The sequence below is a fragment of the Anomaloglossus baeobatrachus genome, chromosome 1, assembly GCF_048569485.1.
Source record: "Anomaloglossus baeobatrachus isolate aAnoBae1 chromosome 1, aAnoBae1.hap1, whole genome shotgun sequence".
Classification (NCBI taxonomy): domain Eukaryota; kingdom Metazoa; phylum Chordata; class Amphibia; order Anura; family Aromobatidae; genus Anomaloglossus; species Anomaloglossus baeobatrachus.
Window position 1 is genome coordinate 153,731,729 of NC_134353.1, and position 17,295 is coordinate 153,749,023.

The following is a 17,295-nucleotide window of genomic DNA, read 5'->3' on the forward strand; positions in this document are numbered from 1 at the left end:
TGTGTACGGTTCCAATGGGTTCCCACCGGTAACCCGCTCCCCAGCTTGGATGGGTGCTGAAGGAGCCCCTTTTGCCCGCAGGCTCTGGCCATGGGAACTGTAGCCTTGGCGGTGACTGTGTTTTTCCTGTACGGTTTGAGCTGTTGCCTTTAATCGGGTCTTGGCTGCTGGGAAACCCCGGAGGTTCCCTTCGCTAACGGATTTGACCAGTTTTACGGCGACTCCTAGCCTGGTCGGGGTCCGTAAGCCCTGCCGGATGGTGCTGGCTTCTCTTTGCTCACCGGTCCGGTACCGCCAGGCCACCGCCCATCCACGGTCCTTACGGTTTGATCCAATAGGCCTCTCCTGCAGACGGTCACCACCGTCTGCCAACCTTGCTGTACCGTCCGGGCCACACACCCGGACGCCGTCAGTCTCCTCTACTACCACTTCACTCTTCACTTCCCTAACTGATCTGAACTGCTTTTCCCGCCTCCAGGACTGTGAACTCCTCGGTGGGTGGGACCAACCGCCTGGCCCACCCCCTGGTGTGGACATCAGCCCCTGGAGGAAGTCAACAAGGACTTTGTGTTTGGCTTTGGTGTGCCTAACCGGGGTGTGGGGTGTGTTGGTGTAGTACCTGTGACGACCTGGCTTGTCCAGGGCGCCACATTCCCCCTTAGTAAAATGCAGACCATCCGCGGGCTGCCCGTCCATCACCGGTTTTATTTTCACAAACTGGAAAAAGAGTATAAAAAATGGTAAAACATGAAACAAGCATTTTCAATCTTCCCACATCGGGAGGCACATTTCTTAAATGTTGCTAACGGTAACGGCTTCTGCTCTTCTCCCACCCAAGCAACCTGGCCCTGATGCTGCTCCTAAGCAACTGGGCAGCACCCCTTGACCCCAGTCCAGCACCAAGTTGCCCGAGCGGGTTCTGTCTTTTAGGGGACCCACGTCCATGGGGAACCCCTGAACCCCCGGAGGATCGCCACCGGTTTCGGTAGTGGCGGGCCTGGGCCATCCCTTTCCTCCAGGCCCATCCTCCAAATCAGCCTCTCCGGAGGCGGTAACGGTTTCAAGCCTTAAAACATTTTTATTTACATACCACAAGTTCGTGGTTGCCCTGTAAGTTCTCGGGCCTGTCCGTAAGTAGTCCCTTATGCAAGGGTTACAAACAGTCCCACGGGGACAACAGTTGCCGGCAACGGCCGGTTCAATCACGGTTGTAAATCAGGTCACATCTTCGGTTGATCACTTATCATTCACAAGCTTTCTACGGTACTGGTGGTCCCAACGGGGACAACTTGCAGCGGGGCTCCGCTGCTCTCACTCTGACTCTTCTGCTGAGGTGGCCTCATCCTCTGCTACTAATATTTCGAACATGCAGTGACAGGCCTGTTGGGAGAGGGGTGCCCGGTATCCGTTTCCACCGGTGCGTGGGGTGTAGTAAACCACCGGCTCTCCCTCGTAGCGGAGACGCTCACTCGCCTTCTCAAATTCAGAGGTGGGCTCAGCGCCGGGGCAGGAGTCATTATCTTTTGTCCCTGCACCAGGCGGATTGCCGCCAGCTGCCGCAGTCTCCAGCCCTCCGACATCCAGCACATCAGATTCTACTGTGGTAACACGGGGTAGCAGTTCAGGTTGGTAAACACTGAGGTGCCCCATAAGTAATGGCAGGGACGATGCGAGGGCCGAGACCAGGCCGGGCCCCCCAGCCGCAGTGGCCGGTCCTGGTAGGACATGGGGACGTGGGTTACCCATCGGCTCCGTCACATCTGCTCCCATCCCATACATTGGTGCAGTCGCAACCAGCATTTCCACCTCGTTGGTCCACTGCTCCATCATGAGGTATATCTGCTTCTGCTGGCGTTGGTTGAATTCAATTACTCTGGCCTTCATCCACGCCACGGTCCCGGGCTCGGGCACAGCACCTAGTGCTATCCTCGCCGGGGCTTCTGATACATCTTCGTTAAGGGGCCGCAGTCTCAGCGGCTCCCACAGGAGCGGTTCAGGGCGGCCCTGAGCGTCTGCAGCCGGTCGGTCCGCCGGGGCGGGTTGGCAGGGTATCGCTACCAGTTGGACGGGTAGCGGGCCTAGTGGCGGGGCGGCAGCGGCTAACACGGGTAGCGGGGGAAGAGGCATGGTGAGCGGGTGCAGGCCGGGCCCCCCAGCCGCAGTGGCCGATCCCTCAGGAATACAGGGGCATGGGTCTCTTACCCGCTCCTCCAAATCCTCCTCCACCTCGCGTCTCCGCATAGCAGCCACCACGTCCGCCATGTCGGTCTCCCACTCCTCCAGGAGGAGCTGCATGCGGGCCTGCAGAAGGTCACTCAGCGGGGCGGTCCGGTCCCTCACCCACGCCGCGGTGCCTGGCGCGGGGAGTACGGGGTTGCTGGTGGTGCTGTGCATCTCGGCCATGGTGCTTTCCAGGAACCCAGTATCGCTGCAGAGTCCTGGCATCCCTGCTTTTATAGCCGCGGGCTACATGCGGCCAGACGCCATCCGTCCCCCTTAGTCTTTTTCTGGCTCCGCCTCTACAGGGCGGGGCTTTGATTTTCGCGCCTCCACTGCTCGAGGAGACGCTCGAGCGGGGACTTTTCACGCCCAAAATGGCGGCTTCTCAAAATTTTCGGCCGGACACCTCCGGCGGTCACAAGGCGCACCTCTACCAGATGGCAGAGCGGTAAGATCCTGTTAGTGACGCCAAGTTGTCGCGGGCGGAGGAGGGGACGCTGCGCTCACCCACTGCTCAGGTCCGGCTGCTGCTGCTCGGTGGTGGCTCGAGCGGTGGACCGAATCTCGGGGACTCGAGCGGCGTTCCTCGCCCGTGAGTGAAAGGGGGTGGTTTGGTTTAGGGATATTGTCCGTGACGCCACCCACGGTTGTGGTGAGGTTGTGACACCACCGCTGCTCTGGACGGGGATCCTGGGAGCGGTGACAGGGAGCAGCTTGGATGTTGGTTCTCCCCTCCGTGGGTAGGGGGGTTGGTTGGTCCGGGGCACGGTGAAGGGTATGGATGTAGGGCAGGCGGGTTACGGGGCCTGGTGAGGTGCAGGGTCGCAGGGGCAGCACTGTGTCGCACGGCACGGTGGTACTCACTCAGCCAATGACGAATGCAAAGTCTCCGGTAAAACAAACGGCTGGATGGCCGGGTCCCACAGACGGCTGCGGTGTTTCTCCTCCCGGCAGGTTGATGGTGACTGCCTTTCCCTGCACCTGTGTTGTGTGTACGGTTCCAATGCGTTCCCACCAGTAACCCGCTCCCCAGCTTGGATGGGTGCTGAAGGAGCCCCTTTTGCCCGCAGGCTCTGGCCCTGGGAACTGTAGCCTTGGCGGTGACTGTGTTTTCCCTCTACGGTTTGAGCTGTTGCCTTCAATCGGGTCTTGGCTGCTGGGAAACCCCGGAGGTTCCCTTTGCTAACGGATTTGACCAGTTTTACGGCGACTCCTAGCCTGGTCGGGGTCCGTAAGCCCTGCCGGATGGTGCTGGCTTTTCTTTGCTCACCGGTCCGGTACTGCCGGGCCACCGCCCATCCACGGTCCTTACGGTTTGCTCCAATAGGCCTCTCCTGCAGACGGTCACCACCATCTGCCAACCTTGCTGTACCGTCCGGGCCACACACCCGGACGCCGTCAGTCTCCTCTACTACCACTTCACTCTTCACTTCCCTAACTGATCTGAACTGCTTTTCCCGCCTCTAGGACTGTGAACTCCTCGGTGGGTGGGACCAACCGCCTGGCCCACCCCATGGTGTAGACATCAGCCCCTGGAGGAAGGCAACAAGGACTTTGTGTTTGGCTTTGGTGTGCCTAACCGTGGTGTGGGGTGTGTTGGTGTAGTACCTGTGACGACCTGGCTTGTCCAGGGCGCCACATTAGCGGTGGGCCCTTTGTATCCCAGTCCAATGCTGAATATACCCAAAAGGATACGGGCACATGGCATATTTTTCAGATGTTTGTGTTTCAGGTACGTGCGACATCCGTCTTTAACACAGATGCTACACGTACCCAAGTTATTCTATGCTGTTACTCAAACGGCCGTGTTTTCACACAAACCGTGTGACCCCTTGTGACCCCGCACGCACACATGCAGACATGTCCGTTTTTTTCTCCGGCAGCACGGGTGTCACACGGATCTCATAATGATTTGATCCGTGTGACATCAGTGTGACACGTACTGGAAAAAACATAAGTCTTTTAAATAAAAAGATTTTCTATATTTACCTGCATCCAGCACTGTTTTCTTCAGCTCTGCTGCCTCCCGCTTCTGACCTATTATATTCATTGATTATTCACTGAACTGAAGAGCTGGAAGCCGGAGCATCGCCGGGGACAGGGGAGTATTCAGCAATGTGTGTGTGTATGTGTATGTGTACCTGGAAGCCGGGGACAGCATCGCGGGGACTGGTTAGTATTCAGCAAGCAGTGTGTGTGCAGTAACGTCCAGGAGGTCATTGGAGTTCCCAATGAACTCTGATGAACCCATGAAGTCACTATCCTGACACCCGCTGTAGCGCGTGTGTCGTGGGGGTGTCATCAGACTTCCAAATAAAGGATTTTTGTCTGTGTTTGTGTTTATTTACTTTCATGTAGAGGTTAATGATGGAGGTATCTCATAGACGCCTGTGCCATCATTAACCTAGGGCTTAGTAGCAGCTGTGCGCTACTATTAACCCCTCATTACCCCAATTGCCACCGCACCAGGGCAATTCGAGAATAGCCGGTAAAGCATCAGGATTGTCACATCTAATGGATGCGGCAATACCGGGCGGCTGTGGGCTGAGACTACCAGCCCCCAGCTGGCTTTATCTTGGCTGGGGATCAAAATTAGGGAAGACCGCACATCGTTTTTTTTTTTTTATTACTTATAAATTTAAAAAAAAAGGCGCATGTGGTTTCTCTTAGGCCAGAGTCACACATGCAAGGGACTCTCACGAGTTTGACATCGCATCACCGGCACAGCCGCACACTTCTGACAGGAGCGTGCATGTGTTTCTAGGTACATGCACGCTGACCACCATACTGACCGTCCTGGTGCCTGTGATTGGTTGCAGTCAGCTGACATGCTGCCACCCAGGGTGGGGGTGCATCTAGCTGCAACAAATTACACGCGCCGGTCGGCGGGCAAACAATGAATATTGAATTGGCGGCTCCGGAAGGTAAAAGTGTGACCCGGAAAGAGTTTGCCGCCATGACACAGCCTTGGTGAGTATACCGCGCGTGCTCCTACCCCCCTATCCCTTCCACCAATGTTTTTAATCTCCGGATTCTGGTCCCCATTCATTTATATGGTTGTAAGATTTTTTTTTTTTTAATTGAGCAGTGATCCGTTGATCCCGTTTTTTTGCCGATCCGATCAGCTCTATCAATGAATATAACAAGTGGCGGTCAGAAGCGAGAGGCAGTAGAGCCAAAGAAAACAGCGCTGGATACAGGTAAATAGAGAAAATATTTTTATTACAAAGACATGTGTTTTCTCCGGTACGTATCACACATATGCAAACACAGATGTCATACGTGTGACATACGCGTGACATGTGTATCACCATAAGCATGCATGTGGCTTGTACCTGATTTAAACATGGATGTCTGAAACCGCCCTGAATTAACTTTAGAAGTGCACCCAAACCCCTTAGAAGCATAGCAGAGGAGATAAGACTTCTGTTCACCATCATCTGTCCAGACTTATGCTTTAATTCTTGGTTTCTTCTCCTCGCCGGTTCCCTTTCTGCCAGTCCATGTTAGGTTACTGCTGTGACTTGTAAACTGCCTTTAACATCATCACTCAAGAACTTTTAAAGCTGACTCAGACAGCTCCTGTACTTTTGATGTTTACCTCAACATGCATTTCACTAAGCTGTTTAATCAACTCCTCAACAAATGTCTGCCTTCTGCCTGTTCATCATCTACTTGCATTTACTTGATGTTTCAGACCTGTGGTAACCATTTATTTTTGCTATACTTGCGCTGTTCAAACTACTGTACCTTAACAGTCCTTTCTGGAAGCAAACATTGTTAACTTTCTGCCTATTGTTAACCATCTGTTTGCTGATAGCATACAACAACCTTTAACCATTTATTTGCTGCAAATCCAACAATGACTATGCATTTTCAGTTCCTGTGTATATCTACTGCCGCGGGCGGAGGGGTTGGGAACGCCGCTCGCCTGGGAATCGCTGGTGCTCGGGTCCGGTGCTTCTGCTTCTCGGTGGCTCGAGCACGGGGCCGGACCTGGGGGCTCGAGCAGCGCCTCCTCGCCCACGAGTGAAAAGGGGAGGTTTGGTGGGATGTCGGTTGTGACGCCACCCACGGGTTGGGGTGATGGTGGGCACCACCGCTGTTGGTGACGGGGTATCCCGGGAGCGATGGCGGAGAGCAGCTAAGGTGTTGACCCCTCCATGGGTAGGGGCGGTTGGTCCCGGGGCCCCGGTTGGGGAGAAGGGAGGAGGGATAGGTGCAGGTGCCGATGCGAGGAGGCAGCGTGGACGCGGGGGCAACGTTGCGGTGCAGCGTGGTGCCGGATGGCACTGGTGTACTCACTCAGGTAGACAAGAACAGAGTCTCTGGTAAACCAAACGGCTGGATGGACGGGGCCCGCAGTCGGCTGCGGTGTCTTCACTCTCCTTGGACGGGTTGATGGTAGCTGTCGTTCCCTGCACCTATGTGTAAGTGTTTGACTCCTATGGCTTCCCACGGGTAGTCCGCTCCCCGGCTTGTACGTGTCGGGAGAGCCTGTTTTGCCCGCAGGCGCTGGCCCTTGGATCTCTGGCCATTGGCGGTGGCTCTTATCCGGACGGGTTGGGCTGTTGCCTTCTGATGGGACTTGGTTGGGAATGAACCCCTGAGGTCCAGACCGCAATCAGAAAATTTGACCTTTTACGGCGGCTTCCGAGCCTAGTCGGGGTCTGAGTACCCTGCCTTGGTGCTTGGCTTCAATCTGCTCCCCGGTTCGGTAGCGGCGAGCCACCGCCCGACCCTAGCCCTACGGTTCCGCTGACCTCCACCAACTCATGCAGACAGCCACCAACATTCTTCGAGAATTTGTGTCAAAATAAAATAAAGATAGTGGAGTGGACATCACAAAGTCCTGACCTTAATCCTGAAGAAAATTTATGAACAGAACTGAAAAACGTGGGAGATCAAAGAGACTACAAACCGGTTCTGCCATGTGGAATGGGCCTAAATTCCAACAACGTATTGTTAAGAAGCTTCTGGAAGGCTTCTCAAAACATTTGACCCAAGTTAACCAATTAAAAGGCTACTAAACACTAACCACAGGTAAACTCCTGAATAGAGATGAGCTAACCCATGGAACTTTGTTTCGGGGGGGTAAGCCAGACTTTTGAAACAGTTTGGTTTGGGACTTGGACTTGACATAAACCCCAATGGAAGTCACTAATTGGGCAGTTCGGGTCCCTGACCATATGCAGCCAGCCATAAACAAAACTCTTCCGGGGGCACATTACATTTGATCAGCACCAACTTTGCATCTCCTGGCAGAAAACTGCACCAAAACGTCTTCAAAACCATTTTTGTGCATTTTTTTTGCAATGAGATGCAGATTTGGTGCTGAAATTTATACTCCAAATTCCTGCACCAAATCTGCATCTTCAGGCATAAAAACGCATCAATATCGCATTAAAACTGCATCATATTTAGATGCGTTTTTTTTTGTCAAAAGATGCAGATTTGCTGCAGGAATATAGTGTTTAAATTTCAGCACCAAATCTGCATCTCTTGGCAAAAAAATGCGGTTTTCTGTTAGGAGATGCAGGTCTCATTGAACTCAGTTAACCTGAGGTGAGGTCATTGAGTTCACTGAGGTCACCTGAGATCAGTTTACCTGCGGTCATAGGTGGGGTACCATGGGAGCCTCCAGCTGTGACCGCAGAACAAGTTGTTTTTTTAAAAAAATCTGTTTGGACCCACTGATCCCGAATATTTGCGGATTCACCCATCTGTACTTCTGAGCCTTTCAGGATGTGATGCCCCATATCTAAATCATTGACTTTAGTTGTTCTGACATTTCACATTCTTGAAACACAGTAGTGATCCCAACGGACCCAATAGAAGTAAGGGGCATTACTGTAGTATTAAAAGTTAAATGTGAAAAACTGTATTTTAATCTAGTGTATGTAAAACTATCTTCAACTGTATTTAGTGTAAATGATAAATACTGCAAAGAAAGGGGGAAAAAAGTACATTCTTCACTGTATGGATTACTAACTGTAATACATGTTTTGTTCCTGCAGGGCGGCACTGTGAAGTTCATCAGATGACTGGAAACTATATGTGGGATCAGAAGACAAACAAGTCATTTGATATTGGAGCTAATATAGATAGCCTTTCACCAATGTGGTGGGATGGATCAGAGCCACTCTGGGTTACAATGGAAAAAGCTAAAAGGAAAGTTTTTATGTACTATTGGCCAGGTATTTTTTATATTTAATATTATATTGTTTGTATTTAGTTTTACAATTATATGGCACAATTTGCAATATTTAAGGTTGTGTAATTATAGAGAATTTGATCTACTGGTGATTTTTATTGTTCGATGACATGGTCTAATACAGTTGCAATCAAATTTGTTCAACTTATATTGCAAATTAAATATCCTAGCAAAATTTAGAATCTTTCTGCTGTTTGTGAAAATACAATGAAACAAAAACTATATAAATAGCTGAATACAGCTGAAATAATAAGTGGTTTCTCCTAATTCATAAATTGCCACTTTTAATGACTATTGCAGTCTCAGAATTAGGGCTCGATTCCAATTGCGTTTTGCAAGAATGAGTGCAATCCGATAAAACATCACATTGCACGTGCACCAGTACAAAACAATGGGGCAGTGTCCATCTGCGATTGATTTCTCATGCCACATTGGCTTGAGAAATGAGTCGCAGCACGCTGCAACTGGCAGCAATTCTTGGCTCACGCACCCCCATACAAGTCTATGGGAGCGTGTGAAACATCGCATTGCACTCACATGTCATCTGACCGCAGTATGATGTATGCGGAGATGGGTAGAAAGTGTTCTCTCCCTCTTCTCCTCAGCTGTGATACGATCGCAAGATCGGATCACAGTCGCATGACCCTCGGCTGACACTCGCAGCAGAGGGTAATTAGCATATCACTGCCAATGCTCTCACATCCGCAGCTATGCACAAGTGGAACCATACCCTCAGTCAACCCCTCACAATAAGCGTCTATAGTACTTATTACTTTCATCTGGCTGTTATGACCTGCTGCAAACATGATGCATAGCCAGACTCCAGCGTCTGACAGCATTACTGCCACATGGTGATTGACTCTAAACTTGCCAAGTGTCATGGTAGCATTAGACGCTGTTCAGACTACAGACTCTGACACTCCACATGCTTTCTCTGGTTCTTCTGAGTTGCACAGGCAGGCTTGGACGTCCACCAGCTGTGTGCTCATTAGTGATCGGACTAGCAGGAGTTAATTTCTGCAAGCCTGCAGATTATCTTTTGGGCACATGTTGTGGGAGATCTATCACAGGTACTCTCCTCCTTTTTTAAGATGGAGCAATCTGTCTCCCATGCCGACTATAGCTTTTGCTAACCTGGTCTGTGTGCTGTTGTGTTCCTGTTGCTGGCGATTTTACTGTGTGCTGTGGAAATCCTCTCATCATCTGGGCATTTACTCGCTGCTCTTTATTTTCTCCTGATCACGTATTGTCTTATAGCTCCAGGTGTGCTAGCTGTGTGATCAAGTTTAGGTTTTCCCGTTTGTCCATATACTGTATGTGGGCTCACCACTCCTGTCCTGGTCCTCCCCTGGGGTGGGGGAGAGTGGGTATTATATCAGGGCTGGCCAGGAGCAGGGTAAGGAAGGTGGGCCAGACATTGTCACCTTTATTTGTATCTCTGGGAGTAGGGACAGCAAGGCCCCTAGCCTGAGGGCCAGTCTGGGAGCCCCAGTCCCAGGTTATCCTGTGTCACCCCTCGACATTTAGTGAGGAATCTTAGACCATTCATCATAGGCAATGGCCTTCAGTTTATTAATAATAATGGGTTTGCTTGCTGGAACCATCTTTGCTAAATCTCTCCAAAATTTTCTGCCCACATGCAAACAAAACAGTACACCAGATATGCAATCATGTAATCTCCGGTGCTCGGCAGCCTGTGCAGCAATGGAGATAAATCAAAACTGAAGAAAAGCAGTCCTCCTGGATAAATTATTTTTTCTAAATACATATTTTAAGAGAAGATTAAAATAATCATGAAGTTATCTGATGCACTTCACAATAAATTCCTTAACGATAGTCAAAGATTTTTTTGAGGTTCAAGTCAAGCGACTGTGAAGGCCACTCTAGAATCTTTCTGGATTTCTTCTGCTGCTGTCATGACTGAGTGCGTTTTGTACTTGAAACGCGTTGATTGACATTTGCTGTTATTATGCACTTTATATAAACAAGAAATAAAGAAACCTTGTATTTTTAGAGCTAGATTCTCAGATTATCTTTATAAAGTTCTGGCAACAATGTGACAATCCTGGGCAGCTGCGGGCTCCTATTTTTAGGCTGGAGGGGCCCAATAACCATGGGTCTCCTGAGCCTGAGTATAGCAGACCATAACTGTTGATTTTATCATTACTGGGTATCAAAAATGGTGAGGACCAGACGCTGTTTTTTTAAATTATTTATCTAAATCATTAAAAAAAAAAAAAAAAGCTGTATACGGTTCCTCTTGTTTTGATACATAGCAAAGATAAGCGCATGGCTGGGGGCTGCAGCCTGTAGCCCTATGCTTTTTCTGTGGTGGGTTTCATAATATGAGGGGCCCCCACGCCAAATGAGCAGCCCAGAAACTAATCCCCCTATCCTTTCTAACACAATTTTTAAGCGCCAGATTCTGGTCCCCATAGACTTATATGAGGACAAGCATCCTGCCACATATCTGGGATCTACGCAAACGTTATGCTGTCTCATGTGGCCGCTCAGGAAAATAAATTACCCACCCCCTACCGTTGACAATTTTTGCACATATAATGATTGCCTTATTATTGTTATATATATTAATTGTCAGCAATGATATCTCAAAATATCAATGTTCATTTGTGTAGTCCTTTAATAGAGCTATTTTTCACCCTTTTGCAGGCTGCGAAGTTGAAATTCTTGGTGTTAGACCCAATTACTGCCGTGAATATTATAATTTTCCATCGGATGCTAATTTCACCAAGGCAGTAAATGACGCTGTTCAAACTCTGAGGTACCATTAAACATTTCATATTTTATTACAGTATTTTAGATAGTTGTAGTAAATATCTAAAACTTTTTTTAATTAAATAGACCTGATCAATCCTATATGTAATATAAGAAAGTTTGTTGATACAGCTCACCCCATCCAATATATACTGAACAAAAATATAAACATAACACTTTTGCTCCCATTTTTATGAGCTGAACTCAAAGATCTAAGACTTTTTTTATGTACACAAAAGGCTTTTTCCTCTCAAATGTTGTTCACAATTGTAAGGGGGCGGACTAGGTCCGTGTGCTCCTACCCTGAAGACACTGACTGCATTGTATTATAGTAATGTGAACTGTGTCCATGTATCTATTGTGTATGTAATGTGTTCATGCATAGAGTATAAGTTTGGCCGTCTAGTGGCGGTTTTAGGTAGTGCCCTTAGGTGTAAAGATTAGAATTTGCCGAGCGACAGGAGGGCTATAGGCATTGAACAGTTAAAGGGGTTTTCCCACGAACAAAATTAATTTCAAAGTTGATTTTAATCAATAGATCTTAGAATAATAATAATATATACATTTGGACGTGGTTTTTTTATTTAAATGTTCCTGTACGGATATAATCTTATGTATCTGCCTCTGCTATATGCTGTGTATTGGCTGTGTCTGACCGACAGGGACATGGTCGGATCATACCACACTTCCTGGGCAGGTAAGGGTGCAAAAGAGAGTATACAGATAGCACAGTACGGGATCATATCTGATTGTCTTTTAGAGGTAAAGCATTTCCCTCCAAAAAATATTTTACCTCATAGAATAATTTGCGATTCCATGCTGTTATGTTTGTATACTTTTTTAGTTCCTCCTCAGCCCAAGGGATGTGGTATGATCAGACCATGTTCCGTGCATGTTCAGACACGGCCATTACACAGCATATAGTGTGTGTGTGTGTGTGTGTGTGTGTGTGTGTGTGTGTGTACATATATAATACTGTGTTATATATGCACATATATAAGATTATCTCAGCACAGAAACAACTTGATTATTATTCCAAGATCTATTCATTAAAATAAAATTTAAAATTAATATTGTTTGTGGAAAACCCCTTTAAGCCCTGTGGGTAGCCCACTGAAGGAAGATCCAGCTGCAGGATATAAGGTGACTCCATCTTGGTTTAGTCCATAGTTAGTAGAAAGCTGTACTAGTGGGTACTATAGCAAGTAGGAGCAGTGTGCAAGCCAGATAGGCACCTTAGGCCGTAGTATGTGGGTGTTTGGGGCATCTTTCAACTGACCTTCTCAGTCACAGCGGGAACAGATGCCCAGGAAGGACTCCAGGGGACGTGTAGAAGGTAACCCCCGAACCGCAGTCATGAGTTCCAGCCCAAATTCTACCGAAGTTCCCCTGTCAGTGTACGGACTCCAGTGGTACGAGTCCTCAACTGGAGATTTGGCATAGATCTGGTCACTACAGAAACTTACGTTAAAGGAGGCGAGTCCGATGGCGGTCAACACCATACTAGAGAACAGGTCCCAGTGGGTGGGATGAGACCCTGGCCGGGGAGGACTATATAACTTTATTGTGCGGGACTGTGTTGCCAATCAGTAAGGAGGAGAATAGACAAACAGTAGCTGTAGCATCAGGAATTATCGATCATCCTGAAGAAAAACTGTGCCTTAAAGCTAAATGTGCTGTAAAGAATGTGTTCAACGTATTGTACAACGTGTTATATAAAAGACTGTTCAGAAAGAAATCTGTATCCATGTCTTTGACTCCCCAGCAGAAGAATCCTGGCCTGCACGATGGCCTAATCACTGGTATGGCTTGCACACACCAAGACCACACTCCCAGCCAGGATCACAGCAAACAGTCCCTTTCCTCTTGTTCTGTGGAGTTGATGGGACCACCAAAGGACTGAGCCCCTCGCCCTTGACAAACACCCTGGTCCACCCCCACACAAATTTGTCTATATCTATGTTAGCACTTTTTCTTTGTCGATATAATCCATCCACCTTACAGGTGGGGCATATTGAGATCCTAATTAGACCACATGATTATTACACAGGTGTGCCTTTGTATAGCTACGATAAAAGGCCACTCTAAAATGTGCAGGTTTATCACACAGCACAATGGCACAGATGGCTCACGTTCTTGAGAGAGGGAGTGCAGTTGGCTGCTGACTGCAGGAATGTCCACCAGAGTTGTTGACTGTGAATTGAATGTTTATTTCATTACCGTAAAATGTCTTCAAATGTGTTTTATGAAATTTGGTGGTATATCCAACTGGCCTAAAATTGCAGACCACGTTTAACCACACCAGCCCAGGACCTTGTAGCATTGGTCTCCCTGCACTGCCTGGGCTATCCTCAACAGGGATGCTGACTTACTCACTGCCGCGGCCGGGTTGCGTCCTCCTCCGCTGCCGTCCACAGCTGTCCCCCGCTGCACAAGCTCCCTGGGAATGCGCTTAGGCGTGTACGTGCACACCTGTCATTCTCTTACAGTGCCAGTATGCCATTTCCCAGAAACGCCTCTTAGCAGATGGCTGAGAGGCACTAGGTGTTTAAATCATCCTCCCAGTAGGGGAGCTGCCTGCACTACATCTTTAGTTAGTCTACCAGTCTACTAACTAGTTGTCAAGTCCAGGTCTATTGTTTTGTTGCTTCCCATAACTATCTGTCCTATGTGTTCTCACCATACCAGTCCATACCCGCCTTCCTGTTTGCCTCAGCCATTCCACCTGTACATACCAGCATCTGTGTCCATACCTGTGCCCGTCTCCTGTCCTGGAGGTCAGCTGCCACAGTCCCGGACACTGCTCTGGTAGAGGTACCTGGCATCTGCCTCATGGCAGGTGCTTAGATAAGCATCTCCCACTAAAGGGTAAGCCCGTGTTTCACCTGTGGTCCAGTAGATCCACTCTTACTCACTGCCTCAACAACATCAGCAGTTCCAGATCTCCACATCCAACATATTGCCCTATAAGAGCATCTGAGACAAGCCACCCAGACAGCTATTACAACAATTGGTTTGCATAACCAAAGAATTTCTGCACAAAATGTCAAACTGTCTCAGAGATGCTAATCTGCATGGCCCCTCGCCAGACCTGCAATACTGGAAAACTGCACATTTTAGAGTGGCCAGCCTAAGGTACACATGTGAGGTTGAGGAATTACTTTTATATACAGTACATGTAATATTAAATATCATCTAGAAGGCATTTTTGTATAATTAAATCAAATATTTTTTGATACGTTTTGTTATTATTGTCATACTAATATAACTAATTCACTGTTTTTCAGGGGTAGTAATGCTGAACTGACAGCCGTCTATTATGAACGTGTTGATATAGAAGGTCATCACTATGGACCCTGGTCTGAACAAAGGAAAAATGCTACTAGAGTAGTAGATCAAATGTTACAAAGCCTGGACCAACAAATTACAGTAATTACTTATTTATATGTTTATGACAAAATTCAAGGAACCAAGAGTATGCAATGCTTTATCCAAGAACAAACGCTAAAGCTGAGAAAAGCTCTTTTTACCATGTAGCATTTTCATACCACTGTAAGGCAGGGGTTCCTAATCTTTGGCTTACGGGTCCATGATATGTGGCTCACCAGTCCATGATGTGTGGCTCACTGGCCCATGATGTGTGGCTCACCAGTCCATGATGTGTGGCTCGTGGGTCCATGATGTCTTGCAGCTTGGTGCATTAGCACCAGACCTAGTGACGCGCCCACGGGGTCTGGGGGGTTGCTCGTCACCGGGCCGGTGTAGGGGGTGGGATGTCACAGCAGCCAGGCCCAGTTCCGTGACCCTGGCGGTGTCAATAAAAATGCAGGGGTTATTTACAGGGGAGTAGAGTTTGTATTCGTGACGCTATCTGTGGTTTGCGGCTAATATAGGAGCCATCGCTGCGAGAGGTATTCTCTGGGGCCAATGGTAGCGCAGCTCGGTTGGTGCAGTTCTCCACAGGCAGAGCTCAGGCCCCAGGGATGTTGGGAGTTGCAGAGGTGCGCCAGCATTAACTGGTCGATACCGTGTTGTATTTTCCTTTACCTTTACTTGGCAGTTGTTATTACAGGCCCGGGAGTCTGGTCCAGAAGATAACTGGGTCCAGTCAGCCTGGGAGCAATGCCAGGTGGATTGGAGGCCTTCCTTCTAGTGCTTTAGTGTACGGGTCCCTGTGGCTTGGAGCGACACAGTGACCCTCTTCCTAGCTGTTGTTGTTGTTTATCTTTTCCCTTATGGCGGGCAGCGCGAGCCGGTCACGGACACCGCCTGCGTAGCCACGGCCTCGGGCTCTATTGTGCTGCTTCACCTTTGGGCTTTCTTTGGGCTAGAGAATGTGGAATTCCCTGCCCTCCGGGCTTCACTCAAGGGGCGTTAGCACCCACTCAGCCTAGGACCCCGGTGTACTGCTCATTCGCTTGTTCCTGAGAGGGCTGTATCATACAGCCTTCCTCAGCGGCCATCTTCACTGCTCTCCTAACTCGTTCTGTTTAGTTTCATTTTCTGTGTGAGCTTATGTGTTCTAACTCCTTCCCCAGGCCAGAATGCACAGGGAAGCCCTCCTTAAACCAGCTCTTGTGCCCCCCTGGTCTGGAGTTAGAAAAGTGTTGGGTGTTGGTGTACCTCGCATGGGAGACCCCCCTCTTGCTTCTAGGCATAGCATCACCCCCTGTGAGGATGGCAACACTACTGTGGCTCCCGGACACTGGGGTTCCACACTAGCAACCAGCTATGAAGACCACCTCCCGATAGTGGCCTTTGTGTGTAGCTTTACTCAGAAGTCAGAGGGGACTTAAAGCTGGATGCAATAGCATGGTGGGTTTGCTGGATATGGAAATACCAAAAAGAGATATAGTGGAAACCCTTGGATTTTAGTACACTGTCTAAATAAGAGGGGGCAGAAAGTCTCATTGTGCTTTCTTTGTAGAAGCTTTGGCTATCATCACACCTTTAATGGTGGTTGAGTGTCACTACTGGAGAAAAGGGTGTTCAATCAAGGTAAGAAAGTTTGGGGACTTCTGCTGTAAGGCATAAAATACCATAACGTTTAAGGGGCCCATCACAAGCTTTGCAATATGGCCCCAAACGATGATAGATCAATGAGTGATCCTCTCATAAGGAAAGGGGAGATTGAGTGCACACACAAGCAGTATGGCCTAGAAGGCAATGCTCTGGGAACTGTACATGCAGTAGCTGCACAAAAGAAATCTCTGGTAGTTTGCTACAATGCAATTTTTGTCTCCAGTTTAGGCTTTTCATCTGGCAGAGCATTACCTAATTAACCTAAAATGCAGGAAACCCCTTTAATCTTTAAATATTTCAAGATCCTGATTTTTGGAAGATTTCTTTTCTTTTTTTTTTTTTAGTTTAGGTAGATTGATGTGCTGAAATAGATTTTTGTGAAATTCTCAAAGAACAAAATGTGAAACCATCTTTTCTCAATCTTTTGTGTCTCGCTAGAAATGAACTTCGTGTAATTTTATGTTAAATCTCGGTTAAATATTTAAAGACTAAAATGCTTTCAATGCACATTCCAGGAGTAACAGAACACCTAGAGAGTGACCAGAACACGCTCCACACTTACAGTGTAGTGTCCCCCATATTACATTGTGTGCATATAACATCAAAGGATACTGTCCCTGAAACTTAATGTTTAGATAAGATATATATTATTATTATAGCGCCATTCATTCCATGGCTCTGTACATGTGAAAAGGGTATACATAATAGGGAAAAGTACAATAATCATGAACAATACAAGGCACACACTGGAAACTCTATTTCATTGTAAACTTGTCTGTTGAAAAGTCATCTGTGCAGAAGGAGAAGTAAGAGTCTAGCCTATGGGCAATTGTGAAAATTGCAAGATTTGTGGATTGTTTTTTTATATATATTTATAGGGGTATAGAAAATGTAAAAAAAAGTATCAAAAATACATTTACCATGAAAATCTGAATTAAACGACAGGTCATTTTCTGACAACACATTTTCACTAAAGAGGTTGTTCCAGCCCATTTATATTTTTTAGGAAATGTTTGGAGATTTTAGATATAAATATTGTTTACCTTATAGTTTTCTTGCCAATT

General features: G+C 47.8%; 1 protein-coding gene across 1 annotated transcript in view; it reads left to right on the top strand.

Annotated features, from left to right (window-relative positions):
• Positions 1-17,295, top strand: part of ENPP6 (ectonucleotide pyrophosphatase/phosphodiesterase 6) — a 49,106-nt gene that overhangs the window by 12,173 nt on the left and 19,638 nt on the right. Inside the window, exons 2-4 of the mRNA XM_075334668.1 lie at positions 8,238-8,417; positions 11,105-11,216; positions 14,497-14,638. Coding sequence (XP_075190783.1) covers positions 8,238-8,417; positions 11,105-11,216; positions 14,497-14,638 — 434 coding nt within the window. The remainder of the gene's footprint in view (positions 1-8,237; positions 8,418-11,104; positions 11,217-14,496; positions 14,639-17,295) is intronic.